The following is a 27,971-nucleotide window of genomic DNA, read 5'->3' on the forward strand; positions in this document are numbered from 1 at the left end:
GGAATTTAGGTCTACTGGGATAAAAATTTATTACCAAAAAAAGTTTAGTCAGGAAATATGGCCAGGAAGGTAAATTTAAAAATTCACCTTTTCCTTTAGCTTTTCTTCAGCTTCTGCCAGTTTCTCACAGGTCCTATAAAGCACTTCCTCTTTCTTTATGGTATGGTTCTTTTCTTGTACAACTATCTCTTGTTGCTTTTTAAGCTCACCTCCAAGAATTCTTAATTCTTCCTGGTTTTCAGTGACCTAAATTTTTTTATAGTGGACATTAAAATAAATACTAGGTTACATTTAAGAAATCAGATAAAAATCAGCATTTACCTCAGCCTGAAAATGGAGGAATCATGGCAAAGTATATTGGAAAAGACCTATTGAAAAAGAACATAAGTCTTTATTTTAATCATGTAAATGCCAAGAATCTGCTTTCTTATGCTGTTTCTTTATTGCTCAATGTACATTCGCAGCATGAGAATTAGAACTGGATCTAACATTCTATCATGAGAGGTTTGCTTGTTTTCTACCCCTAAGCCAAAAGAGACCATCTCTACACTTTCATCGACTGATGATGAGACTCTAATTATGGGCTTTTCATACACTGGGATGGCTTGTTTTGGGGCATTGATTTTGAGCAAGCTCGAAATAACAACTGTCCTTTGCTAGCATGACTTGGGCTAATCTTACTTATTATCTTTAAAAAGTGACATTCTCCAGTATCAAGACCAAAAAACATTACAAGCCAGAGACTGAGAAGAGAATATGACCTTTGTCTGTATTCTTATTTACATTCAGATCTTTTGAGCAAACAGACAATCCCAAGAAACATGAAAAATTACACAAAAGGTCTGGTTCTACTGTGATCCACAGCAAAATTTTCAAAATATTAATTTCTATCTATTACACATTATATTGCCCCTAAATATAAAAATAAAGCCTAAAGTAGGTTTGAAGATACTGGCAAATATTAACAACAAGCAAACATGAAATTAGAGAAAACTACAACAGCATAAATACAAGAGAAACATTTAGGAACAAATTAACAAAATACGTACAAGACCCGTACACTGAAATATATACAACACATCACTGAGAGAACAGAGAGTTTATAGAAAGATACACAATAAGCACATGAATGATGCCCAATATCTTTAGTCATTGGGGAAAGGCAATTTAAAACAATGAGGTTACACCCAATAGAAATTGTTAGAATTAAAAACACCAATAATATGAAGCTTTAGTGAGGATGTGGAGCCATCAGAATTCTCTTAATTTGCTGATGAGAATTAAAATGGTACAACTACTTTGGAATTGAGTCTAGTAAACTCTCATCAAGTTAAATATACATGTCCCTATGACACAGCTATTCCATTCAGATACTTACCCTAGAGAAATAAAAAATATACGTTCATAAAAAGATTAGTATAAGAATGTTTACAGCAGCTTTATTCAAGAGTCAAATAGCGGCAATGACTCAAATTTCCAACAATAGGAGAAAAACTAAGCAAACTGTGGCCCATTCATACCATGGAATAGTACCCAGCAATAAAAAGGCATGTAGAAAGAAGTGAGACACAGAAGAGCACATGCTGTGTGGTTCTATTTGTGTGAATTTCTAGAAGAGACATGGTGATCTGAGGTGGAGAAACATCTGGATAGTGACTCTATGGGGCAGAGGGTGAGGTGAGGATTGACAGGTGGAGGTGTGAGGAAACTTCTTGTGGGTGGAAGTGTTCGGTATCTTGAGTGGGGTGGACAGTACACAAGGGGACACATTTGTCAAAAGTCATCAGACTGGACACTTGCAGCAGATACATTTATTGCATGTAAACGGTACCTCAATAAAGTTGTAAAAACCCGAGACACAAAGATAAAAACACACTACCAAGTACCCGGTGCTGAACTCACCCTGTCAGTACTCTCCCTCAGGTCAGTCTTCAGTTGCTCCTTTTCTGTGGTAACACACTCTAACAATTGTCGCAGCTCTTTTTTCTCCTGTATCAAAGAAAATATCTTTCTCTGTTGTTCAATCAGCTCATTATCAACATCTGCAATCAACACTTGGGTTTTTTTGGCTTCCAAATTCTGCTTTCTATCTATGTCAACCATCTCAAATATAAATACATTGTAGAAGAATTTCCTAGTTTTAATAATAACAAAATAGCCAACACATATTACTTATTATGTACCAGGCACTATTTTCATATACTAACACATTTAATCTTCACTATAACCTTATGAGGTAGGTACTATTATTATCTCCATTTGACAGGTGAGGAGACTGAATCCGACAGAGGACAGGTCATTTGCCCACAGTCACTCAGAGACGTAGAGTCATGCTGTGAGCCCAGTGCTTTGGCTCCAGAGTTTGTGCTCTTGTGCCTGTTTACTGAGAAGAGCTACCTGGACAGCTACAGATGACCCACACTCACCTTCACGTCTGACAGGTTAACCTGACTTTGTGAAGGAGTGAGCCACCTTAAACTCTCCCCCTCTTTCTTTCCTTCAAAAGCTGGAAATTGTAACCTCTTCCGTACTCCCAACAAATCTTTATTTTCAGAGTTTTATGATATATAAGAAGGCAAAAGAGTTTTGTTAGAAACATATTTCATATCATAGTAGCATAATACATGTTTTCTTAATTTACACTTTCCACACACTGCTTAAGAAAAGCACCTTATGTCAACTCATTTTTCCATAAATAAGGCTGAACCAGAGGTAACAGAATACGTGGACTGCTTGGTAAAAGGAGACAAAACTGACATTACAAGCATAGGTATGAAATTATGGTATCACCATATAATCCTACACTACCCCAGTAAAAACACTCAGCTCCATGTTGGCCACAGATGTTTGAAAAAGTTGTTATAATAATCTATATTTTCATTAGAAAAAAAAGAAAAAGAAGAAAAATAATCCAATGACACTAACTTCACACAATCACTATTAGAATTCTGGAATACTTCCTTCCAGATTTTTTTCCATTAAATTTTTTTTTACATTGCAATTATGATTCATTTACTTATACATAACATCCTTTTTTAGGTTTACTTTTCCACTTAGATTAGATGATATGCATTTTCCAAAGCTGTTACATCATCTTCAAATTATAATTTTTAGTAGCTGATCGATTCTCTAGACTGGATATGGACAAAACATATTTTACTTACCTACCCCCTTACTGTTGGCAATAGGCACGAGTTTCTGACAAAGATGAGCACAGAGCTAACTACTAAGTACATGAGAAATTAACATTTGGAACACACAATCTTGGGGACTAGTCTGTCAGATACTATAATTCAGAATCTTGCATCTTTATTCCTATATATCGGAATATACACAGAAACAAAGCAGAGTGAGACAAAGTTCAAAACTGAACTCAGCCTAGAAAGTATTTCAGCTACCAAGGTTATGAGCAAATCTAATAGCTCTAATCATTAAAGAAAAAAAATTGTGTTCTTTATATGAGAATAAGACAACTAATCACAAAGTTTGAAATTTCTGTTGAGATACACTAGAGAATCTCACTTGCAGAGAGAGACACATCAAGCTGGACTGAAAACGAGCACTTGAAGTGGATTCATGATAGACCTACTAGTGCAGCCCTCTGGTGCCCTGAAAAACAGAGGGACGACGGAAATGCCCAGACCCACTTCTTTATCCACACGGGTGATTCCAGCATGAACATATCACAAGACCAAGCTGACCGCAGCCTCCCATACCAGATTTCAGAAACCTGGATGAACAAAATGGCCCCAGAGAATGCCCAGTCAGACCCTTTTATCAACACAGATGATTCCAGCATGAACATAATACCACAGATCGGCTCATCACACTGAGTGTAACTCTCCTTTCCCCTCTCTCCTCCTCTACTGCCCTTTCTCAGGGGGCCCTGTGCCTGCATTTTACATTTGTTTAAAAGCAGCTACTGATTGTTATATCTTATTTTCAAAAGTCTATTTAAAGAAACATTTCCCTCATAAAAGTGGAAATTATAAATTTTAAAGCAAGGTTAAGTGCCTTTGGCCCATGGTTGATCTAAATTATAGATAAGCTGAGAACACAAGATACAAAGCAAGTGAAAATACTTCCTAGGAGAAAATGACTGAAGCATAGGCATAGAGGAGGAGAAAGCTCCTTTTCCAAGGCAAGAATAATGTACCCCAGGGTAAATGGGGAGAAAAAGAAGATCGTTATATACAGGAATAGTATATAAATGTATATATAAGTTTATTTACATAAGTTGGATCTCACTGAATTATTCTATAGTATGCATTTGCTTTTATTTAACAGTGTGTCCTGGAGACTTTTCCATCTGTATATAATGTCTACTTTAAAAAATTTACATGACTGTACAAAATTCAGTTATATTTCTATACATTAACAATAAACAATTAAAAAGGAAATTGAGAAAACAATCCACTTACAATAGCACCAAAAAGAATAAAATATAAAGGAATAAAATTATCCAAGAAGGCAAAGACGTGTACAATGAAAACTACAAAATGTATCTGAAATAAATTAAAGCAGCAGCAAATACATGGAAAGACATCTATGTTCATGGATAGGAAGACTTTGTATTGTTAAGATGTCAACACCACCCAAAGTGATCTCCAAATTGAATGCAATTCCTATAAAATCCTAACAGTGTTTGCAGAGATAAAAGAATCCACCCTGAAACCCACATGGAATCTCAAGGGGCTCCAAACAGCCAAGACAATCTTGAAAAAGAACAGAGCTGGGCCTGAAACTTCTTGATTTAAAAACTTACGACAAAGCTGTATTAATCAAAACAGTGCAGTACTGGCATAAAGACAGACACACAGGCCAATGAAATAGAATATAGAGCCCCGAAATAAACCTTTGCATATATGGTCAAATAATCTTTCACAAGGATGTCAAGCCCACTCAATAGGAAAGGACAGTCTCTTCAACAAATGGTGTTGGGCAAACTGGCTATGTCACACAGAAGAATGAAGTTGGGCCCTTACTTTACATAATATAAAAAATTAACTGAAAATGGATCAAAAGCCTAATCATAAGAACTAAAACTATAAGACTCTTAGAAGAAAACATGAGAGGAAAACATCATCACACGTGTCTTGTCAATGATTTCTTGGATATGAAACCAAAAGCACAGGCAACAAAAACCAAAATAGATAAGTGGACTATATAGAAATTAAAAACTTATGTGTATCAAAGGACACAATCAACAGAGTAAAAAGGCAAGCTATGGAATGGGTGGAAAGATTTGCAAGTCATACAACTGATAAAGGGTAATATCCAGACTGTATAAAGAAATTCTACAACTCAACAACAAAAGACAAAAAACCCAATTTAGGGCCTAGCCCGATGGCTGAGTGGTTAAATTTCTGTGTGCTCTGCTTTTGTGGCCTGGGTTGATGGACTCATATCCAAGGCGCACAACTAATCCGCTCACCAACTATGCTGTGGGGGTGTCCCGCATCTAAAAACATAAAGGACGATTGGTGTAGATGTTATCTCAGGGTTAATCTTCCTGAAGCAAAAAAGAGTAGATTGGGCAACAGATGTCAGCTCAGGGAGAATCTTGCTCAGGAAAAAAAAGAAAAAGATCCCATTTAAAATTGTAAAAAATAAATAAATAATGCACTTAGGGATAAATGTAGAACTCTGAAAAAAAAACAATTTAAAAATGGGCAAAAGGGGAGTGACATCAGTATCATGGCAGAGTGAACTCTTTCTCCGATAGGATACAATAAAAGAGACAGTCACAGACCAAGAAGGGTCACTCACAGAGCACAAAGGGACATTGGAGAGTCCCACACTGCTGCATATCTGAGAGTGGACATGCTGGGGTACCCCGAGGAGGTGGGGAGAGGTAAGGAGAAATCCTCCCCCTCCCCATCAGATCGGTGACTCGGGCCTGTGAGGCTCACAAAGGGGGGTGTGGCTGCCTTCTGCAGGGAAACTGTAACCCATCAAGCTCTCTCAGCCAGTGGGAAACTCCCACACAGAGGACTCAGAACTGCTGCAGGGGTGCATCGACATTTGAGGACCCCAAGAGAGAAGATAATGAGGGGCGAGTGAGAAGCCCCCCCAGGGACTGGGAGCACAAAAGAGAGAACCCTTCCCAACCACATGCCTGACGCTGAAGCTCCGCTGATCAGTCAGAACAGCCACAGCACAGGCAGCCAGGGAGCACCAGCAGCCACGGAGCACAGGGCGCTCAGATTTCACAGCCCTTGACCCGTACCCAGTGGCAGGAGGGGGAAAATGCAACCAGATATTTCCAGGGTGAGGAAAAACACAGTGAATACAGCAACCACGTTGCAAAAGTACATTAAATCACCATACCAGAAGGAAAATGACAAGCACCCAGAAATCAACCCTGAAGACACAGAAATTCATAACCTAAATGACAGAGAATTCAAAATAGCTATCATAAAAAAGCTCAATGAAATATATGAAAACACAGAAAAGCAATTCAACAAGATAAGGAGTTTCTTCACAAAAGAGATTGAAATCATAAAGAAACACCAATCAGTATTGGTAGAGATGAAGAACACAACGGAGGACATAAAGGAGAGTCTGAGATCTTTAAAGAACAGAGCTGACAAAATGCAGGAAAGAATTAGCATTATCGAGGATAGGAATACAGATATGCTCCAGATGGAGGAGGAGAGAGAACTAAGCCTAAAAAGAAATGAAGAAAGTCTCCAAGAAATATCCTACTCAATTAGAAAATCTAACATAAGAATTATAGGCATTCCTGAGGGAGAAGACAGGGAAAAAGGAACAGAGAGACTATTCAAGGAAATAATAGCTGAGAACTTCCCAAATCTGGGGAAGGAGCAGGAAATACCAGTAAGTGAAGCCAATATGTCTCCTAAATATGTCAACAGGCAAAGGCCCTCTCCAAGGCATATAGTAGTAAAGCTGGCAAAAGTTAATGACAAAGAAACAATATTAAGGGCAGCTAGACAAAAACAAAAATTAATGTACAGAGGAATTCCCATCAGGCTCTCAGCAGATTTCTAAATAGAAGCTTTACTGGCTAGGAGAGACAGGAATGATATATTCAAAATCCTAAAAGACAATACCTTTCAGCCAAGAATACTCTATCCAGTGAAAATACCCTTCAAATATGGTGGAGAAATAATAATTTTCCCAGATAAACAAAAACTAAGGGAGTTCACGGCCATGAGACCCCCACTGCAAGAAATGCTCAAGAAGGCCCTCATGCCTGAATAAAAGAAGAAAAAGGGAACACAGAGTTTGGAGCAAGGAGAAAAATAGGTAGACAAAATCAGAAAAAACAGTAGATCTTTATCAGAATAGGTTAGCAACCACTTAAATACCACAATGAAAGATCAAAGGAAGGAAAACACCACAAACAAATGTAACCTCATCACTTTAAACACTCATCCACAATACAAGATGGAATAAGTTGTGACAAGAATTACTTAGAATGGAAAGAGGAAACAGATCAAATGGACTTAGTCTAAGGAAATAAGAGGCCATCAGATAATGGACTATCTTATTCACAAGATTTTTTATACAAATCTCAAGGTAACCAATAAACAAATAATCAGAACAAAATCACATATGATAATAAAGAGAAAACCAAAAATATCATAAGACAGAACTATCAAACTGAATTGGCATTCCAAAACACACGGGACAAGAAACAAAGGAAATTCAAAAGAACCAGAAAATAAGCAATAAAAATGCAACATTAAGCCCTCATATATCAATAATTACCCTAAATGTAAATGGATTGAACTCTCCAATCAAAAGACACAGAGTGGCAGGATGGCTTGAAAAGCAAGACCCAACAATATTCTGCCTCCAGGAAACATATCTCAGCTCTAAAGACAAACAGAGGCCCAGAGGGAAAGGATGGAAGACAATACTCCAAGCTAATGGCAAAGGAAAAAAAGCAGGTGTTGCCATACTCATATCAGACAAAGTAGACTTAAAGATAAAACAGGTTCAGTGAGACAAAGAGGGCCACTATATAATGATAAAAGGGACCCTCAGCCAGGAAGATATATCAATTATAAGTATATATGCACCCAACATAGGAGCACCAAAATACATAAAGCAACTATTAACAAACCTAAAAGGAGATATTAACAACAACACAATAATAGTAGGGGGTCTTAATACCCACTTACATCAGTGGATAGATCATCCAGACAAAATGTCAATAAGGAAACAGTTGACTTAAATGAAAAACTGGATGAAATGGACTTAGTAGACATATAAAGAGCACTTCATCCCAAAACAGCTGACTACACATTCTTCTCAAGCATGCACAGAACACTCTGAAGGATAGACCTTATGCTGGGAAACAAGACAAGCCTCAATAAATTTAAGAAAAATTGAAATCATAACAAGCATCTTTTCAGACCATAATGATATGAAACTGGAAATAAACTATAAGAAAACAACTAGGAAAGTGACAAAGATGTGGAGATTAAACAACATGCTACTGAACAAACAATGGATCATTGATGAAATCAAGAGAAATCAAACAATATCTGGAAACAAACACAAATGAAAATATGCCATACCAACTCACATGGGATGCAGCAAAAGCGGTCCTGAGAGGGAAATTCATAGCACTACAAGCCCACCTCAACAAACACTAAAAAGCCTAAATCAGCAACCTTAAATTACTCCTAACAGAACTAGAAAAAGTAAAACAAGCAAAGCCCAAATTCAGCAGAAGGAGAGAAATAATAAAAATTAGAGCAGAAACAAATGACATTGAGACTAAAAATACAGTAGAAAGGATTAATGAAACAAAGAGTTGCTTCTTTGAGAAGATCAACAAAATTGACAAATTCTTAGCCAGACTTACTAAGAAAAAGAGAGAAAAGGTTCAAATAAAATTAGAAATGAAAGAGGCAAAATTACAACAGATACCATGGAAATACAAAGGATTATTAGAGAATACTATGAAAAACTATATGCCAACAAATTGGACAATTGAGAAGAAATGGATAAATTCTTAGACTCACACAACATCCCACAACTGAAGCATGAGGAAATAGACAATCTGAATAGATGCATCACAAGTAAAGAGATTGAAATAGTAATCGAAAACCTCCCAAAAAATAAAAGTCCAGGACCAGATAGCTTCTCCAGTGAATTTTTCCAAATATTCAAAGAAGATTTAATACCCATCTTTCTCAAACTATTCCAAAAGATAGAGGAAGATGGAACACTTCCTAACACATTCTATGAAGCCAACATCACCCTGACACCAAAGCAAGGCAAAGACAATACAAAGAAGGAAAATTATAGGCCAATACCACTGATGAACATAGGTACAAAAATCATCAATAAAATATTAGCAAACTGAATACAGCAATACATTAAAAAGATTATACACCATGATCAAGTGGGATTCATACCAGGAATGCAGGGTTGGTACCAACTTAATACACCACATCAACGAAACAAAGAATAAAAACCACATGGTCATCTCAATAGACCCAGAGAAGGCATTTGACAAGATCCCACATCCATTTATGATAAAAACTCTCCACAAAATGTGTATAGAAGGAAAGTGCCTCAACATAATAAAGGCGATTTGTGACAAACACACAGCCAGCATCATACTCAATGGGGAATGTATGAAAGCCATTCCTCTGAGAACAGAAACAAGACAAGGCTGCCCACTCTCACCACTCTTATTCAACATAGTACTGGAGGTTTTGGCGAGAGCAATTAGACAAAACAAAGGGATAAAAGGAATCCAAATAAGCAACGAAGAAGTGAAACTCTCACTATTTGCAGATGACATGATCTTATATACAGAAAACCCTAAAGAATCCATTGGAAAACTATTAGAAATAATCAACTACAGCAAAGTCGCAGGGTACAAAATCAACCTGCAAAAATCAGTTACACTTCTGTATGTTAATAACAAACTAACAGAAAGAGAGCTCAAAAAGATAATACAATTTTACAATTGATTCAAAAAGAATAAAATATCTAGGAATAAATCTTACTACGAGGTGAAAGACCTATACAATGAAAACCACAAGACATTACTGAAAGAAATTGATAATGACATAAGGAAATGGAAAGAGATCCTATGCACATGGATTCGAAGAATAAACATGGTTAAAAAGTCTATATAACCTAATGCAATCTACAAATTCAACACAATCACAATCAGAATCCCAACGACATTCTTCACGGAAATAGTACAAAGAATACTAAAATTCATATGAGGCAACAAAAGACCCCAAATAGCTAAAGCAATCCTAAGAAAAAAGAACAAAGCTGGAGGCATCACAATCTCTGACTTCAAAACATACTACAAAGCCATAGTAATCAAAATAGCATGGTACTGGTGCAAAAACAGACACATAGATCAATGAAACACAATTAAAAGCCCAGAAATAAAGCCACACATATACGGACAGCTAATCTTCGACAAAGGAGCTAAGAACATATAATGGAGAAAGGAAAATCTCTTCAATAAATGGTGCTGGGAAAAGTGGACAGCCACGTGAAAAGAATGAAAGTGGACCATCTGCTATCACCATTCACAAAAATTAACTCAAAATGGATCAAAGACCCGAAGGTGAGACCTGAAACTATAAAACTCATAGAAGAAAATATAGGCAATAAACTATTTGACATTAGTCAGAAAGGAATCATTTTGGATGCCATGTCTACTCAGACTAGGGAAACAAAAGAAAAATTAAGCAAGGAAGACTTCATCAGATTAAAAAGCTTCTACAAGACAAATGAAACCAGGATCAAAATGATTAGACAACCCACCAGCTGGGAGAAAATATTTGCAAAACATATATCTGACAAGTGGTTAATCTTCGTAATATATGGGGAACTCACACCATTGAACAACAAAAAACAAACAACCCGATCAGAAAATGGGCAGAGGAAATGAACAGACACTTCTCCAAAGAAGATATACAGATGGCCAATAGGCAAATGAAAAAATGTTCAACATCACTAATCATCAGGGAAATGCAAATCAAAACTACACTAAGATATCACTTTACACCCATTAGAATGGCTATAATCACCAAGACAAGAAAACAACAAATGTTGGAGAGGTAGTGGAGAAACAGGAACACTTATACACAGCTGGTGGGAACGCAAACTGGTGCAGCGTCTATGAAAAACAGTATGGAGATTCCTCAAAAAATTAAAAATAGAAATACCCTATGATCCAGCCACCCCACTACTGAGAATCGATCCAACGAACCTGAAATCAACTATCCAAAGAGGCTTATGCACCTTTGTGTTCATCACAGCATTATTCACTACAGCCAAGACATGGAAGCAACCCAACTGTCCATCGACTGATGATTGGATCAAGAGGATGTAGTATATATATATACAATGGAATACTAGTAAGCCATAAAAAGGACAAAATCTTCCCATTTGAAACAACATGGTTGGACCTAGAGGGTATTATGTTAAGTGAAATAAGCCAGAGAGAGAAAGACAAATGCCACATGCTCTGACTCATATGTGGAATATAAACCAACACACAAACAGAGAAAACTATATAGTGGTTAGCAGGGGCAAGGGGGGTGGGGGAGTGGGCACAAGGGGTGAAGGGAGACATGTATATAGTGATTGACAAACAATAATGTACAACAGAAATTTCACAATGCTATAAACTATTAAGACTCCAAAAAAAAGAGTAAGTTAGTATGCACCACTAGGAGGAAATGAAGTGGTAAACTCGTAAAAGATATTCTTTGATATTCTTTTGTAATTCTGAGACATGTGTTGTAATTTCTCCACTTTCATTTCTGATTTTACTTATTTGTGCCCTCTCTCCTTTTTTCGTGGCGAGTCTAGCTAAAGGTTTGTCAATTTTGTTTATTTTTTCAAAGAACCAGCTTTTGGTTTTATTAATTTTTCCATTGATTTTTAGTCTCTATTTCATTTATTTCTGCTCTGATTTTTATTATTTCCCTTCTTCTACTGAATTTTGGCTTTGTTTGTTCTTTTTCCACTTCTTTTAGGTGCATTTTTAGATTGTTTATTTGAAATTTTTCTTGTTTGATGAAATAGGCCTGTATTGCTACAAACTTATGCGTAAAGATACATGAACCCCTGTGATAATTGCAGCGATATTCACAATAGCCAAGACTTGCAAGCAACCTAAGTGCCCATAAAGGGATTAATGGATAAAGAGGATGTGGTATATACACAATGGAATACTACTCAGCCATAAGAAATGATGAAATCCAGCCATTGTGAAAGCATGGATGGACATTGAGGGTATTACACAAAGTGAAATAAGTCAGAGGGAGAAGGTCAAATACCATATGATTTCCCTCATTAAGTAGTAGATAATAACAACAACAAACAAACACATAGAGATAGAGACTGGATTGGTGGTTACCAGAGGGGAAAGGGGGAGGGAGGAGGGCAAAAGGGATAATTTGGCACATGTGTGTGGTGATGGGTTGTAATTAGTATTTGGGTGGTGAACATGATGTAATCTATGCAGAAATAGAAGTATAATGATGTACTCCTGAAATTTATACAATGTTATAAACCAATGTTACTGCAATAAACAAAAAATTAAAAATATATATATATATAAATTTGTTTGTGAGCTATGAGAATTTTAATTTTATTGAGGTAAAATATGCCCTACCTACAGAACACCTACATGCAGTTACCATAATCAATAATTTCTCAAACTTGAAGTAAAATATACATTTCTTCTCATATCACTATTCTATATGTCATCTATAAGATATCAATGTTGTTAAAGCAATTTTATTAATTGACTGAAAATATATAAATAATAGGCAGAAAATTCTTAAAGCAGAGACTTGAATAACTATAGCAAAAGAAGTGCTATCATAAGACTGCCATTTGATATTTTAGCTCATTTTTAAAAAGATGACTAAAATGTAAGATTTTTACAGAATAGGGGACCGTGACGGTTAAAACAAACAATGACAAGCAATTACACTATCTTATTAGCTTGCTATCTTAGGGCTAGAAGAGGAATTCAAGATAATTAAAATGAAACAAAGTAGTTTGAAAAACTATTGATAGAGACTCTTTTTAACCTAACTGTCTATGTATTTGTGACAATTTTTAAAAATTATCTCTAAAAAAAAAACATCTCTACTTGGTCCATTTGAAAATCTCAAATTTTGCCCTTTGGAAATGAAAAACAATATCTAAAATAATTTCAAGAAACCATACCTTTCAGTTTATAGTAAACTAAAATTTTTATGAGTTGATTTCTCCTTAGTTAAAAACTATTTGTTTTAAATTTAGGTTGTAGAACTCAGATAGATGATTTAAGAGGCTCTGGGCATTTAGGCAGTTCTCAATTCTAAATCTTTCTATATTCTTTTCTGAAATATATGGCTCATACATACCTCCTCTAACTGTTTTTTAAGATCAATTATTTCTTTTCTATATCTTTCCAGGAGAGCTTCATCACTTGATACCTCATTAACATAAGGGGTATTCTTCATAGACTGAGCAGTTCTGGCAAACTAGGAAAAAATACAAGAGAGTTAAGTGTTTGACACTAAAAAGTCAATTTACTTAATATTTAGGTTCCTCGTAACTAAGTTTTGTAAAGAAAAATCAATACTCTTCCCAGGTGGCTCAATGCTTGTGAACACAGAGCATTCTATGTCCCTGTGACAATGCTCGTAATTTATCCTAGCTGCTAGTCTTCAGGAGAGTCAAAGAAATATCTTGATGACAAGTGCTGACAAAGAAACTACAAACACTGGCTCACTGGAATCCCATTTACACCTCAAAATCTTGTGCAAAGGTCCCCTCTACTCTAAAGATTTGCTTCCAGTAAAAAGCCTTTCTCCTTCCTTTGATCTCTGTCCTACTTATTAGCCACTTAACTCTTAATCCATGACAAGCATGCTGGAAGACAGGTCTTTTCTTCCCTATAAGACTATAAATTCTATGAAGCCAGGGACTCTATCTTCTATCTGCTTCTCTGGCAGGATTTTGATCCAGTGCTCAATAGCTACTTCAAGCAATGTTTCTTCACATATGAGTGTCAGAAGGAACTTTTATTTTGGTTAGGAAGCTTGGCCCTGAGCTAACATTTATTACCGATCCTACACTTGTTTTGCTGAAGAAGATTGGCCCTGGGCTAACACCTGTGTCCATCTTCCTCTATTATTTTGTATGTTGGATGTTACCACAGCATGGCTTGATGAGCGGTATGTCAATCTGTGGCCAGGATTAGAACCTGTGAACCCCGGGCCACGGAAGTGGATCACTCAAACTTAACCACTATGCCACCGGGCTGGCCCCCAGAAGTAATTTTAAGAGGATATGTGTGGGGGACCATTAAATGACACTGAATCCTTCATTGAGATAGATAGTCTACTGACATTCCTCACTTTTCCTGTTTTAAAAAAACAGAAAATGCAGGCCTTAGGCTCAGAGAAATTTCAGACAATAATTCACTAACAGGAATTTAAGAATTATTTTGTTATAAATACACACTCACCAGTTTTTTGGGTCACCTTCTGTTTGTTGCAAGTGATAACCAGTTTTTCATTTATGGGATTGATATAAAGCTTCCTTTTATAATAAGTTAAATTTAAAAAGTGAGTTATTTAAAGAAAAAAATCAAGTCAATTTCAGTAAAATACTGAAGAACAAAATTGTGTAGGTGGCATATGAATGACTGAAGTTTGGGAAAATTAAGGAATGCTCTTTAGTAGACAACACATCAACTTTATTTTAACAGGTATATTATATCAATTAAAAAAACTGTACCTAATTTTAGTAGGTAATTTTTTCTTCTGAAAGATAATTTCCCCTCATAGTAAGTTAAGATAAAAATCAAACTCACCTGAAGAGTAGTCAGGGTTTCATTCAAAGACACTGGAGTAATTGTACAGATAACACATGTTTTTGCATTTCCTCCCAAGGAATTCTGGAGAATTCGTGTTAATTTGCCGTCTCGAAAATTTATGAAAGCACTCAATGAGGAATGAGTTTGGGAAGAAAAAAGAGTAAAACTTTTTATATAACAAACGTGGTTGGTTTTTAATGCAGAACCTTCAATTAACTACAGTTAAAAAATTGATTCTTTACAGGTTACACGAGGCCAAGCAAAATTACTAACTAAAAATATTCCATTTAATTTAGAAAGTAAACTTAGTAGGTCACAGTCATACATACAAGAAGCGATTCATGCTCATGGAATCACAGAAGCTTTTGAATATATGGGAGAAATCAGTACATTTGTTTGAGTGTCACTGAAATATCATAATTTTCAATCTAATGAAAAACGTTAACATTAATAGGTAAATGTACAATGGGATAAACTTACCCATCTTGTCCATCACTAAGTTTCTTGATCACTTGTCGCAAAACAAATAAGCTACGATTTATATTACAGCCTTCCTTGAGTTTCACACCTGCATTTATTAATTAAATAAATGAAACTAAAAATTTCCCCTGTACTAGATTATGAACTTACTTATCAGTAGGTTATGAGAGAAATTAGAAACTGCAGGGTCAGATGCTACAGTCTGGGCTTCAGATTAGATCTGCGTCCACCTTTATTACCACAGGTAGCAGGCGCTCTCTCTCTCTCCCTCCCACCTGTTACGTGAATCAGAAAGGCTCTCACCAGAGAAACAGCAAGAAGAAAAAGATGACTAAGAAAAGATTAAGGAGAGAAAGCCATGTCCTAAAAGAGCCCTGTTAACTCCTCAATTCAAATCTATTTTTCCAAACCCCCAAATATACGCAACTAATGACTTACAACCAAATTAGTTCCTAGCAGCTCACAACCAAACACATTCTTATTTTTAAACTATTAATATGCCCACATGGCTCAAACAAAAGCACTCGGAAAAAGCCCTCTCTCACTTTTACGCTCCTTTCCTTCAGTTCCTGTCCCTCTACCGGGAAACCACTGTTATTAGCATATTCTTCTGGAGATTTTTAGAAATACAAGTTCATATACATTAAGTTTTCCCTTTTCTTTTTTAAACAAATAGTAGCATACCATACACACTATTTTGCACTTTGATTTTTTCACTTGGCAACATACCATATATCTTATTGGTAAACACTGGTCTTTCTCATTCTTTTTTATAGAATGGAATATCATTGTATGGGTCTACCAGAATGTATTCACCCAGCAGCCTGCTGAGGGACATGCAGGTGTTCAATCTACCCTGTACACAAAAAATACTGCAAGAATCATTCGAAATAGCGATTATCTCACAGGTGCCTTAGTCAGCTATTGCTGTAATATTGCTGTTACCAAGCCAGCTTAAAACAACAGGCATTCATTTCCCATTCACAGGTCTGAGGAGCCACTGCTTTGGTGAGTACAGGCCATGCTTAGCTGAGTGTCTCTATGTCAGGCTGCAGAAAATTAACACAGAGAGAGGCTTGACACCTTTACGGTTCTGAAGCTTCCTATCCAAGTATGCTTTTCCATTTGTTTAAGTGTTCGGTTATGTCCTTCAGGTCTGTTTAAAGTTTTCTTTATTTTGATCTTGTGCAATTTTTGCTGAGTTTATTCCTAGGTATTACATCTTCTAAGTCATTATTGTAAATGGGATCTTTTTGTACATTAAATATTCCAACAGGTTGTTCTATTATGAGTTATTCATGTCTGTATATTAATTTTGTACCCTGCCACCTTTCTGAATTTCCTTACTGATAATGGTATCCATGGTACTCTCAGGAGCTTTCCAGCTATAAATCTCATACAGAGTTTTAGCATTTTAACTGATGCTATAGCAGCCCAAAGAATATAATTAACCAGATAAGGAAGCTGCTCTTTATGTTAAAGACTTTTTATCACAAAATTATCACCATTACCTTATTAGTTTCTAAAATGCCTGCTGCTATTTGTATTCTGTAAAAGAACAGCAGGACATTCAGACCAACATATTTCATGAGTTTTCATTACCTTCAGCACCTGTTTGTTCAGCTCTTTCCCAGCCTGCAAGATCAACCAAACTCTGTAAGAGAGGAAAATAAAACTTTAGGAAGGGTAACTTGAAAATAATAAAATCAAAACTACCGAAAGAACGTTTTTAACCCATGGCTTATCTGAATACCCCGTGTTTCCTTGTCTCTCACCCCACTCTTTAGGCCTTCCTTTGTCTGAGTCAAACTGACCTCTACACCTTGTTCCTTCTTTATAACGCCTCCTCTATAATGTTGCCAGAATAGTTTCACTTTCCTGCACCAAGTTCAAAATCTTACCATGGTGAACACAGTTCTCCACAATCTGGTACTTGTGTTGCTCTAGCTTTATTCCTGGCCATCTCTTACTCTTAACTTTGTATGAACTCCTGACTATGCACTTAACAACTCATGTACTGTTACACTTTGCCATTCCCTTTGTTTAGCTAGTTCTGACATTCTAGTCCACCCGTACTCTCTATTCAGGAACAAAGGCACATGTTACCTTCTCAGTGTAGCTTTGCCAACTTTATCCTTTTTTCCCCACACCTTGAATGAACTGCTCTTTCAACTGTGTACCCAGAGATCTTTACAGATATGACTTATTATTATAGCACTTACTGTGTTGTGCTAGTCATTTATGTCTCTGACTACACTGTAGCATCTTTAAAAGCATGGGCCTCTCTTTAATTTCACAAATTTTGCCGAAACAAGTGACCTCCTGTCCTGTTCCAGGCAGCATGTCAGGTGCTGGGACATGGCAGTGAGCCAGACAAAGAATGACCCTGCGCTCAGAGAGCTCACATTCTGCATGGGGTGGGATGGGGGAGAAAGTCAGTGAGAGGAGAGAAAAAGACAAATAAGCAACATATCACCATGAAGGTAATACAATTTAAACAGAGTGCCAGAGGAGGGAAGAGGAGAGGTCAGAGTAGGTTCTTAGGATTGAGTGGCAGGAGAAGGCTTCGTATTTAGCTAAAAACTGCAGTGACAGAGAAGAGGAAGCCAGCCAAGCAAAGACCAAGGGACCCAGACTCCCAAATAAAGAACAGCCAGCACACCCAGTCACAAAGCAGAAATGAGCTTTGTGTGTTCAAGAAAGAGAAAGGGCAGCATGGCAGCGTTGGTGAAGCAGAGATGGGACAAGACAGGGTAAGAGAAGTAGGAAGGGCTCAGATTATGTAGGGCTTTGTAGGCAAGAGTAAGAACTGGATTTTCTAAATGCAATGGGAAGCCATTAGAGGGATTTAACAAGAGAGTGATATATCTTGATTTAACTTTCTGAAGGGTCACCTGTGGGCCCTGGGTGGAGAACAGATTACAGAGGGGCAAGAGTGGCAGCAGGAGCCCAGTCAGGCGGCTTGTGCAGGAATCTGAGTGGAGATGACAGTGGCTTGTGCTGGGGAGTGTGCAGTGGAGATGGTAAGTATAGAGGGATGTCTTCTCTATTCCTTTCATCTCAGAGCTCAGCACTGTGCTCAGAACAGGGCAAAGGCTCAGTAAATATTCTTACTGCATTAAAAGGAAGTCAGAGATTTAAATTACTTCTCTCTGTGGAGACTTCCAGGGATAAGCAGGTCATTATACACTTCTGCTTTATAGTCCTATCTCAGATACTTCTTTCTTCAAAATATTCAAAGAAATCTGATTTTTCTTGTACAGTATCTACCACAGATGACCTAGATACATAATAAAGGGGTGAAGTGGTGTTGAAGGCAGCATGAACTAAGGTATAAAGATGGGAACAATCATTAGTGTTCAAAGATACCAAGAGGTTCAATCTACCTTTAAGGGAGGAGCTCAGGTGGAGCAGAAGGATGTCAACTTAGACTGGTTAAGACTGGACAGATCTTGTTAAGGAAGTGATGCAACAGAAGTTTAGCCACATTAGAATTCTGTATATTGGACTGAAAAAGGAAAACCAGGTCGTGGAGGCCAGGTCCAGTGGAATGATATAGTAATTCAAGTGAGATGAGGACTTGGGTATGACACCCATGGAAAGCTAAAGGGTGGAATCAGTAAGAAACAGTGACGATGGGAAAAAAGGGAAGGCAGAAAAAGATGAGGCAAAGCTGACTTGGGTTTCCAGCCTAGATGACCAGGATAATGCTGGTACTACTGGAAAAAAGGAATATTTACCATGGTAACAAAAAATAATTTGGTTTTAGTAACACTAAAGTTTGAGCTAACAGTGGGACAGACAGTTATAATCTTTAGGAAGATGTGAATGACAACTCAGAGATCTAGATACAATAAAAATTCGGCTGTCATCAAAAGAGAAATGCTAACATAAAGTCAGAGGGCAAGCATGGGAAGTAAGAAAGGCCACAGAACACTCCTGTGTTGTTGTTAGGAGGATAGGAAAAAGAAGCCACAGAAACGAACAGGGAAGGATCAGAGCTAAGAGAACCTGGATATTATTCTCCTAGAAAGGCCAGGAGACACTCAAACAAAGGCCCCCTTCAAAGAGCCAGAAAATTACTCTCTGGGAAGACTGCATTCCAAGAAGATACCTAGAGTGAATGGGAGTCTGGAGGGTTGGACTTGATGGTATCTAAAGTCTCTAGCTAATAGAGCATCAAAGAACATGAGAAAAGTCCAAAAATGTATCACTGAATAGGTCAAGAGTATTAAAGCTAAATTATTAAAAGTTAAAATTTCACTGAAATATCACAGGCCAGGTTGGGAAACAAAACAGAAGTTAGGTTTTGTAGCATTTTTTGTTGTTAAATTAAAGCAAGACTAGACTATTGAAATAAATGTTATACTGTGTAATAAAATAACTGAGGTGAACTAGAATTAGATATTTAATTAAGACTCTGATTTTTCAAAATCTAAAAGTGAATAAACATATTATACATTTATTACTTTTTTCCCTGAAGTTTTCAAATCAAACAGAATAATCTTAAATCATATCCCACATCAAGCTAAAGAATTTAGGCCCTGAAGACAGAGAATAAAGCAATAATGGTAAGGAATAGGAAGGAAACACAAAAATGAGAGATAATTGATACAGTGCAGCAAAAAGGAAATAGGGGGTTTACTTATATGGAAAGAAGGAATATTTGTCTAATGCTTATATTCACTTATTCAACAAACAAGTATTGAAGATAAACTAGGTACAATGTGCTGACGCTACAAAGATGAATGAGATATCACCCTTCTCTGACGGATTTACAGCATAAACATTGTGTTTATAATCTAAAATTTATTTTCTTATTGTACCTAAAAATGAACTTGAACATTTGAACTGTGATTTATTTATAACCATCCACGTAGATTTTTGTTGATTTCCCAAGTCTCAATTCTATTGGCTGAAACTAAATAAATAATAAAAAATATCCCGAGATATGTCAAGATGGTGGCATAAGCAGACTCTGAACTCACCTCGTCCTGGGGACACAGACAATTTACAACTACTCATGGAAAAATTACCACTGAGAGAGAACTGAAAACTAGATAAGAGGAACTCCTGCAACAAAGGACAATCATAATTGAGGTGGAAGAGGCAGACACTCCCTTCTGGAGAGAAAAAAATGCCACCTTCACAACCCGCAATGCTTCACAGCCACCCGGGAGCAGCCCAAAGGTACACAGCTCTCCCTGGAGGAGCGGGGCCCTGAGCCGGGGAGCGCCCCTGCTGTAGGCACTTTGTGGACCCAGCACAATCGAGGTGAGTGGCATAATATCTGACTTTGCCTCCTACTAAAACATTGGGGAGTACCCCCATAAAAGCTGGTTCACAAAGAAATTAAAACCGACGTTTAGAGGGCCCACGCGCAAACACACCCGTTTCAGAAATCAACATAAAATCACGAGAAAGAAAGGTGCACAGTGCTTTGGTGAAAACAGACTCACCTGATAGGCTCTGAGTGCATCTTAGTGAGAGGTGAGACCTCTCCAGGAACTGGGACATTGCCGGCGGCCATTGTTGTGGCCTGGTGTGGGCTTGCTGACACAGACACCATTGGAGTTCTCCCTGGGGCCTGCTAGCCCAGGGTCTGTCCCCCCTACTAGAGCACCAGTTTAATCCAGCTCAGCCAGGGCAGGCAGCCCACCCTAGGGACTGGCCCCACCCAACAACAAGCCCTCAGGCAACTTGTGGGCCTGCATACATTGGTGACTGGATTCTCTGCAGCCTGGTGACCGAGCCCACTTCTGTGGGGCAGGGTGTGCACAAGGAGTAGGTGGAGAGTGTGGGGCAGTGGTGGAGTGTGTGGTGCGCCCACTGTGGAGAGACTGTGTCCACTTCAGGAGGTTGGGGTGCGCACATGGGGCAGGACTGTGTTGACTGTGTGTGTGGACCTGTGGGTGGTTTGGATTGTCAGCTGCAGAAGACTTGTGCTTCCCAAAGACCCACATAGGGGTTTTGCCCCACCTTCTGAAGCCTGAACCAATTGGGTGCTCCCATGCCTGAGGCCAACCTCACCCAGCTGCAATCCTCAGAGAGCTGACAAGAGACCTAAAAGCTGGAGGCTTGTAGCAATTGTGAGCCCCTGAGCCTAACAAACTGCCACGCTGGGGGCCTACTCACTTAAAAGAAATACTGCAAACCAAATGTGGTGTTAGAACTTGCAGCCAACTGTGCTGGGGCTTCCCACACCTGATAAAGAGACTGAAGGGCCCACAACAATGACCTAACTCAGCCTCCCTGGGCGCCTACAGGGAGAACAAACATGCCACAACAGAAGGACACACGTAGCCCACATAGCGGTCACTCCTGGAACATTGAGAACTGAGGGAAGCACACTGCAGGCCTGCTAAGGCATCACTTATATAAGGTCACCTATCCAAGTGCAGGGCATGTAGCTGACCTAGCTAATACACAGACACGAGCACAGGAAAAGTGGAAAAATTAGAAGGCAAAGGAATACATTCCAAGTAAGGGAACAGGACAAAACCCCAGAAAAGGAACTAAGTGAAACAGAAATGAGCAACCTACATGACAGAGAGTTCAAACAAAGAGTGTTAAGGATGCTCACTGATTTGGGGAGAAGAATGGATGAATTCAGTGAGACTGTCAAGAAAGTAATGGAAGATATAAAAATGAACCAATCAGAAATGAAAAATACAATAATAGAAATGAAAAATTCACTAGAGGGACTCAAAAGCAGAGTTGAGGTAACAGATGAACGGATCTGCGAGCTGGACAAAAGACTAGAAGAAATTACCCAAGCTGAACAGGTAAAAAAAAAACAGAATTAACAAGAGTGAGGACAGTCTAAGGGACCTCTAGAACAACATAAAGTGCACTAGCATCCTAGTTATAGGTGTCCCAGAAGGAAAAGAGCGAGACAAAGTGGCAGAGGATCTATTTGATGAAATAATAGATGAAAACTTCCCTAACCTAAGGAAGGAAACAGACATCCAGGTACAGGAAACACAGAGAACACCAAAGAAGATAAATCCAAAGAGGCCCACACAAAGATACGTCATAATTCAAATGTCCAGAATTAAAGATAGAGAGAGATTCCTAAAAGCCGCAAGAGAAAGACAAGTTACATACAAAGGCAACCCCATAAGTCTATCAGCTGACTTCTCAACAGCAACCTTACAGGCTAGAAGAGAGTGGCACCATATATTTAAAGTGTTAAAAGGGAAAAACTTACAGCCAAGAATACTCTAGCCAGCAAGGTTATCATTCAAAATGGAAGGAGAGATAAAAAGTTTCCAGACAAAAAAATTAAAGGAGTTTTTCACCTAAAAGCCAGTGCTAGAAGAAATGTTAAAGGGACTGATTTGAGGGGAAAAGAGAATACCACAAATAGGAAAAATTATCTATTTCCATGATAAGAGAGTAATGGATACAAATGCACAAAAAAGAGGTTAGATATGATACCAAAAACATAAAATGAGGGAGGAAAGGAGTTAAAGAGTAGAGCTTTCAGACAGAGGTCAAACTAAAGAGACCATCAATTCTGTATAGAGGTCTACTAAAACACTGAGAAAAAAAGTTAAAAAATTGCAGTAAATACATACTTATCAATAGCTACTTTAAACGTCAATGGACTAAATCCTCCAATTAAAAGGCGTAGGGTGGCTGTTTGGATAATAAAACAAGACCCATATACATGCTACATACAAGAGACACACTTCAGACTTAAAGACACTCACAAACTGAAAGTGAAAGGATGGAAAATGATACTCCACGCAAATGACAATGAAAAGAAAGCTGGGGTTGCAATACTCATATCAGACAAAATAGACTTTAAAACAAAAACTGTAAAAAGAGACAAAGACGGTCAATACATAATGATCAAGGGAACGATCCAACAAGAGGATATAACACTTGTAAATATCGACTCACACAACAGAGGAAAAGCTAAATATATAAAGCAATTATTAACAGACATAAGAGGAGAAATAGACAGTAACACAATAATAGTAGGGGACTTTACCACTCCACTTACACAAACGGATAGATCATCCAAACAGAAGACCAATAAGGACACACTGGCCTTTAATGACACATTAGAACAGATGGACCTAGTAGATATACACAGAGCATTCCATCCAAAAACCAAAGAATACACGTTCTTTTGAAACGCACATGGAACATCCTCCAGGGTTGATCACATATTATGTCACAATACAAGTCTACATAAATTTAAGAAGATTGAAATAATACCAAGCATCTTTTCTGACCACAATGGTATGAAACTAGAAATCAACTATAGGAAGAAAATCAGAAAAGCCACAAATAGGTGAAGATGAAACAAAATGCTACTGAACAACGATTGGGTCAACGAAGAAATCAAAGAAGAAATCAAAAAATACCTGGGGATGAATGAAAATGAAAATAAGACATGCCAGAATTTATGGGATACAGCAAAAGCGGTACTAAGAGGGAAGTTTATAGCAACACAGGCCTAGCTCACCAAGCAAGGAAAATCTCAAATAAACAATCTAAAAATGCAACTAAAGGAACTGGAAAAAGAAGAACAAACAAAGCCCCAAATCAGTAGAAGAAGGGAAAAAATAATAATCCTTGCAGAAATAAATGAAATAGTAACTACTAAAACAATAGAAAAAATTTATAAAACCGAGAGCTGGTTCTTTGAAAAGATAAACAAAATTGACAAAACTTTAGCTAGACTCACCAAGAAAAAAGAGAGAAGGTTCAAATAAGTAAAATCAGAAATGAAAGAGGAGAAATTACAACAGAAACCTCAGAAATACAAAAGAATAAGAGGACACTATGCAAAGCTATATGCCAACAGATTCGACATTCTGGAAGAAATGAATAAATTCTTAGAATCATACAACCTTCCAAAACTGGATCAAGAAGAAATAGAGAATTTGAATAGATCAATCACCAGTAAAGAGATCGAAACTGTAATCAAAAATCTCCCCCAAAATAAAAGTCCAGGACCAGACGGCTTCCCTGGTGAATTCTACCAAACATTCAAAGAAGACTTAATACCTATCCTTCTCAAACTCTTCCAAAAAATTGAGGAGGGGGTGAAGCTCCCTAACTCCTTCTACGAAGCCGACATTACCTTGATACCAAAACGAGACAAGGAAAACACAAAAAATGAAAATTACAGGCCAATATCAGTGAGGAACATCGACACAAAAATCCTCAACAAAGTAGCAAATCGCATAGAACAATACTTTAAAAAGATTATACACCGTGATCAAGTTGGATATATTCCAGGGATGCAGGGATGGTTCAACATTTCCAAATCAATCTATGTAATACACCACATTAATAAAATGAAGAATAAAAATCACATGATCATCTCAATAGATGCAGAGAAAGCATTTGACAAGATACAGCACCCACATATGATAAAATCTCTGAATAACATGGGTACAGAAGGAAAGTACCTCAACATAATAAAGGCCATACACGACAAACCCATAGCTAATATCATCCTGAATGGTGAAAAACTGAAAGCTTTCCCTCTAAGAACAGGAACCAGACAAGGATGCCCACTCTCACCACTCCAATTTAACATAGTACTGGAAGTCCTAGCCAGAGCAATCAGGCAATATAAAGAAATAACAGGGATCCAAACTGAAAGGAAGAAGTGACACTCTCACTATTTGCAGATGACATGATTTTATATATAGAAAACACTAAATAATCCACCAAAAAACTTTTAGAAGTAATAAACGAATATGGTAAACTTGCAAGATACAAAATCATCATAAAAAATTAGTTGCATTTCTATACACTGACAACAAAGTAGCAGAAAGAGAAATTAAGAAGTCAATCCCATTTGCAGCAAAAAGAATAAAATAGCTAGGAATAAACTTAATCAAAGAGGTGAAAGATCTAGTACACTGAAAACTATAAATCATTGTTGAAAGAAATTGAAGAAAACACAAAAAAAGGGAAAGATATTCCCTGCTTTGGATTGGAAGAATTAACATAGTTAAGATGTCCATACTTCCTAAAGCAATCTATAGATTCAATGCAATTCCTGTCAAAGATCCAACAACATTTTTCACAGAAATAGAATAAAGAATCCTAAAATTTATATGGAACGACAAGAGACCCTGAATAGCCAAAGGAATCCTGAAAGAAAAGAACAAAGCTGGAGGTATCACACTCCCTGATTTCAAAATATACTACAAAGCTATAGTAACCAAAAGAGCATGGTACTGGCACAAAAACAGACACACAGATAAACAGAATAGAATCAAAAGCCCAGAAATAAAACCACATATCTATGGATAGCTAAACTTCAACAAAGGAGCCAAGAACATACAATGGAGAAAAGAAAGCTTCTTCAACAAATGGTGTTGAGAAAACTGGACAGCCACATGCAACAAAATGAAAGTAGACCCTTACCTTACACCATACACAAAAATTAACTCAAAATGGATTAAAGACTTGAATGTAAGACCTGAAACTGTGAAACTTCTAGAAGAAAACATAGGCAGTACGCTCTTCAATATCGGTCTTTGCAACATATTGTCAAGCACCATGTCTAACCGGGCAAGAGAAAAAATAGAAAAAATAAACAAATGAGACTACATCAGACTAAAAAGCTTCTGCACAGCAAAGGAAACCATCAGCAAAATGAAAAGACACCCTAAAAATTGGGAGAAAATATTTGCAAACTATACATCTGATAAGGGGTTAATCTCCAAAATATATAAAGAACTCATGCATCTCAACAACAAAAAAATGAACAACCCATTTAAAAAATGGGCACTCATATGGTATTTGACCTTCTCCCTCTGACTTATTGGACATTGCGGGTATTATGGAAAGTGAAATAAGTCAGAGGGAGAAGGTCAAATACTGTATGATTTCCCTCATTAAGTAGTAGATAATAACAACAACAAACAAACACATAGAAACAGAGTTTGGATTGGTGGTTACCAGAGGGGAAGTGGGGAGGGAAGAGGGTGAAATGGATAATTCGGCACAAGTGTGTGGTGATGGGTGGCAGTTGGTATTTGGGTGGTGAACATGATGTAATCTATGCAGAAATAGAAGTAGAATGATGTACACCTCAAATTTATACAATGTTATAAACCCATGTAACTGCAATAAACAAAAAATTTAAAAATATAAAAATAAATTTTAAAAAAATGGGCAAAAGACCTGAACAGCCATTTCTCCAAAGAAGATATACAGATGGCCAACAGACACATGAAAAGATGTTCACCATCATTAACTATCAGGGAAATGCAAATCAAAACAACAAAGAGATTTCACCTCATGCCCGTCAGAATGGCTATAATTAACAAGACAGGAAACAACAGGTGTTGGAGAGGATGTGGAGAGAAGGGAACTCTCATACACTGCTGGTGGGAGTGAAAACTGGTGCAGCCACTATGGAAAACAGTATGGAGAGTCCTCAAAAAATTAAGGCTAGAAATACCATACGATCCAGCTATTCCACTGCTGGGTATTTATCCAAAGAACTTGGAAACTCCAATGCATAAAGATACATGCACCCCTGTGTTCATTGTAACGTTATTCACAATAGGAAAGACCTGGAAGCAACCTAAGTGCCCATCAAGGGACGAATGAATAGGAAGATGTGGTATATATACACAATGGAATACTACTCAGCCATAAGAAACAATGAAATCCAGCCATGTGTGACAACATGGATTGGTATTGAGGATACTATGCAAAGTGAAATAAGTCAGAGGCAGAAGGTCAAATACCATATGATCTCACTCATTATGTAGTAGATAATAACGACGACAAACAAACACACAGAGACAGAGATTGGATTGGTGGTTACCCTAGGGGAAGGGGGGAGGGAGGAGGACAAAAGGGATAATTAGGCACATGTGCGAGGTGATGGGCTGTAATTAGTATTTGGGTGGTGAATGTGATGTAATCTATGCAGAAATAGAAGTCTAATGATGTACATCTGAAATTTACACAATGTTATAAACCCGTGTTACTGAAATAAACAAAAGTATCCCCATATTCCAACACCACTTTAACTTTCAAATATGAATTAAAAAAAAAATACCAAACCCATTTGCTTACTGGTTGGGAATGGCCTCAACTCCTACAGTCCTTACATCTAAATTGTAGGAGAAGGCAGCCATAAAAGAACAGGAAGAAAGATCTCTTGAATTCTTCCTACATTTTAACTAGTCATCTCGTGCTACAAATGAGAATAAACTACCAATTCATAGATGTTTTTGCCTATTTAGTTCAGTTAACAGTTCTTATGAAACCAAAGATCCAGCAGCTGAATTAAACTTTGCTTTGGTCCGTAGAGTACATCATCATGGTTCATCAACACTCACCAAATGGGACACCTTGACAGATCCTTCACAATTAGAGAGTTCATCTTTCTCTCTACTTTCCAAAATCTAGACAGAAATGGCAACTTGTAGAAAAATTAGTGTATTCTTAATTGGAAAGACCAAGTAGAGAGAAAATTACCTACCATCCTAAAAATAGTATGAGAATGACTGCTTCTCTGATTCATTTTCGTAACTCTATAATGTCTGTTCTCTGTAAAAATGAGTCACATTTCAGCTGCATACATTAAAATGCAAAGAAAAACATTAACTTTTATTTTAGCTTAAGAATGAAAAATGTGGTTTGAAGCCTAAAT

At 37.3% G+C, this 27,971-nt stretch overlaps 1 protein-coding gene and 1 long non-coding RNA gene across 5 annotated transcripts in view; both read right to left on the bottom strand.

Annotated features, from left to right (window-relative positions):
• Window positions 1–1,863: 1,863 nt before the first annotated feature.
• LOC131403077 (centromere-associated protein E-like) lies at window positions 1,864–27,690 on the bottom strand. 4 transcript variants are annotated; one of them, XR_009219200.1, is made up of 5 exons: window positions 27,658–27,690; window positions 16,925–16,976; window positions 15,323–15,410; window positions 13,383–13,502; window positions 1,864–1,989 (listed from the first exon to the last, which is right to left on the bottom strand). XR_009219200.1 is itself a non-coding variant. In XM_058537446.1 (4 exons), the coding sequence occupies exons 1-4, from the start codon at window positions 20,850–20,852 to the stop codon at window positions 1,876–1,878; spliced, it is 357 nt and encodes a 118-aa protein (XP_058393429.1). In that variant the 5' UTR covers window positions 20,853–20,865; the 3' UTR covers window positions 1,864–1,875. The 4 variants fall into 4 exon arrangements, 1 of the variants encoding a protein (XP_058393429.1); XR_009219199.1 differs by lacking the exon at window positions 27,658–27,690 and adding an exon at window positions 20,782–20,865; XM_058537446.1 differs by lacking the exons at window positions 15,323–15,410; window positions 27,658–27,690 and adding an exon at window positions 20,782–20,865.
• Window positions 27,691–27,844: 154 nt separating this feature from the next.
• The window catches only part of LOC131403078 (uncharacterized), a 1,262-nt gene continuing 1,135 nt past the window's right edge, over window positions 27,845–27,971 (bottom strand). The window contains exon 3 of the long non-coding RNA XR_009219202.1: window positions 27,845–27,868. This is a non-coding gene — a long non-coding RNA (uncharacterized LOC131403078). The remainder of the gene's footprint in view (window positions 27,869–27,971) is intronic.

Source organism: Diceros bicornis, unplaced genomic scaffold (genome assembly GCF_020826845.1).
Source record: "Diceros bicornis minor isolate mBicDic1 unplaced genomic scaffold, mDicBic1.mat.cur scaffold_54_ctg1, whole genome shotgun sequence".
In the NCBI taxonomy this organism is placed as follows: domain Eukaryota; kingdom Metazoa; phylum Chordata; class Mammalia; order Perissodactyla; family Rhinocerotidae; genus Diceros; species Diceros bicornis.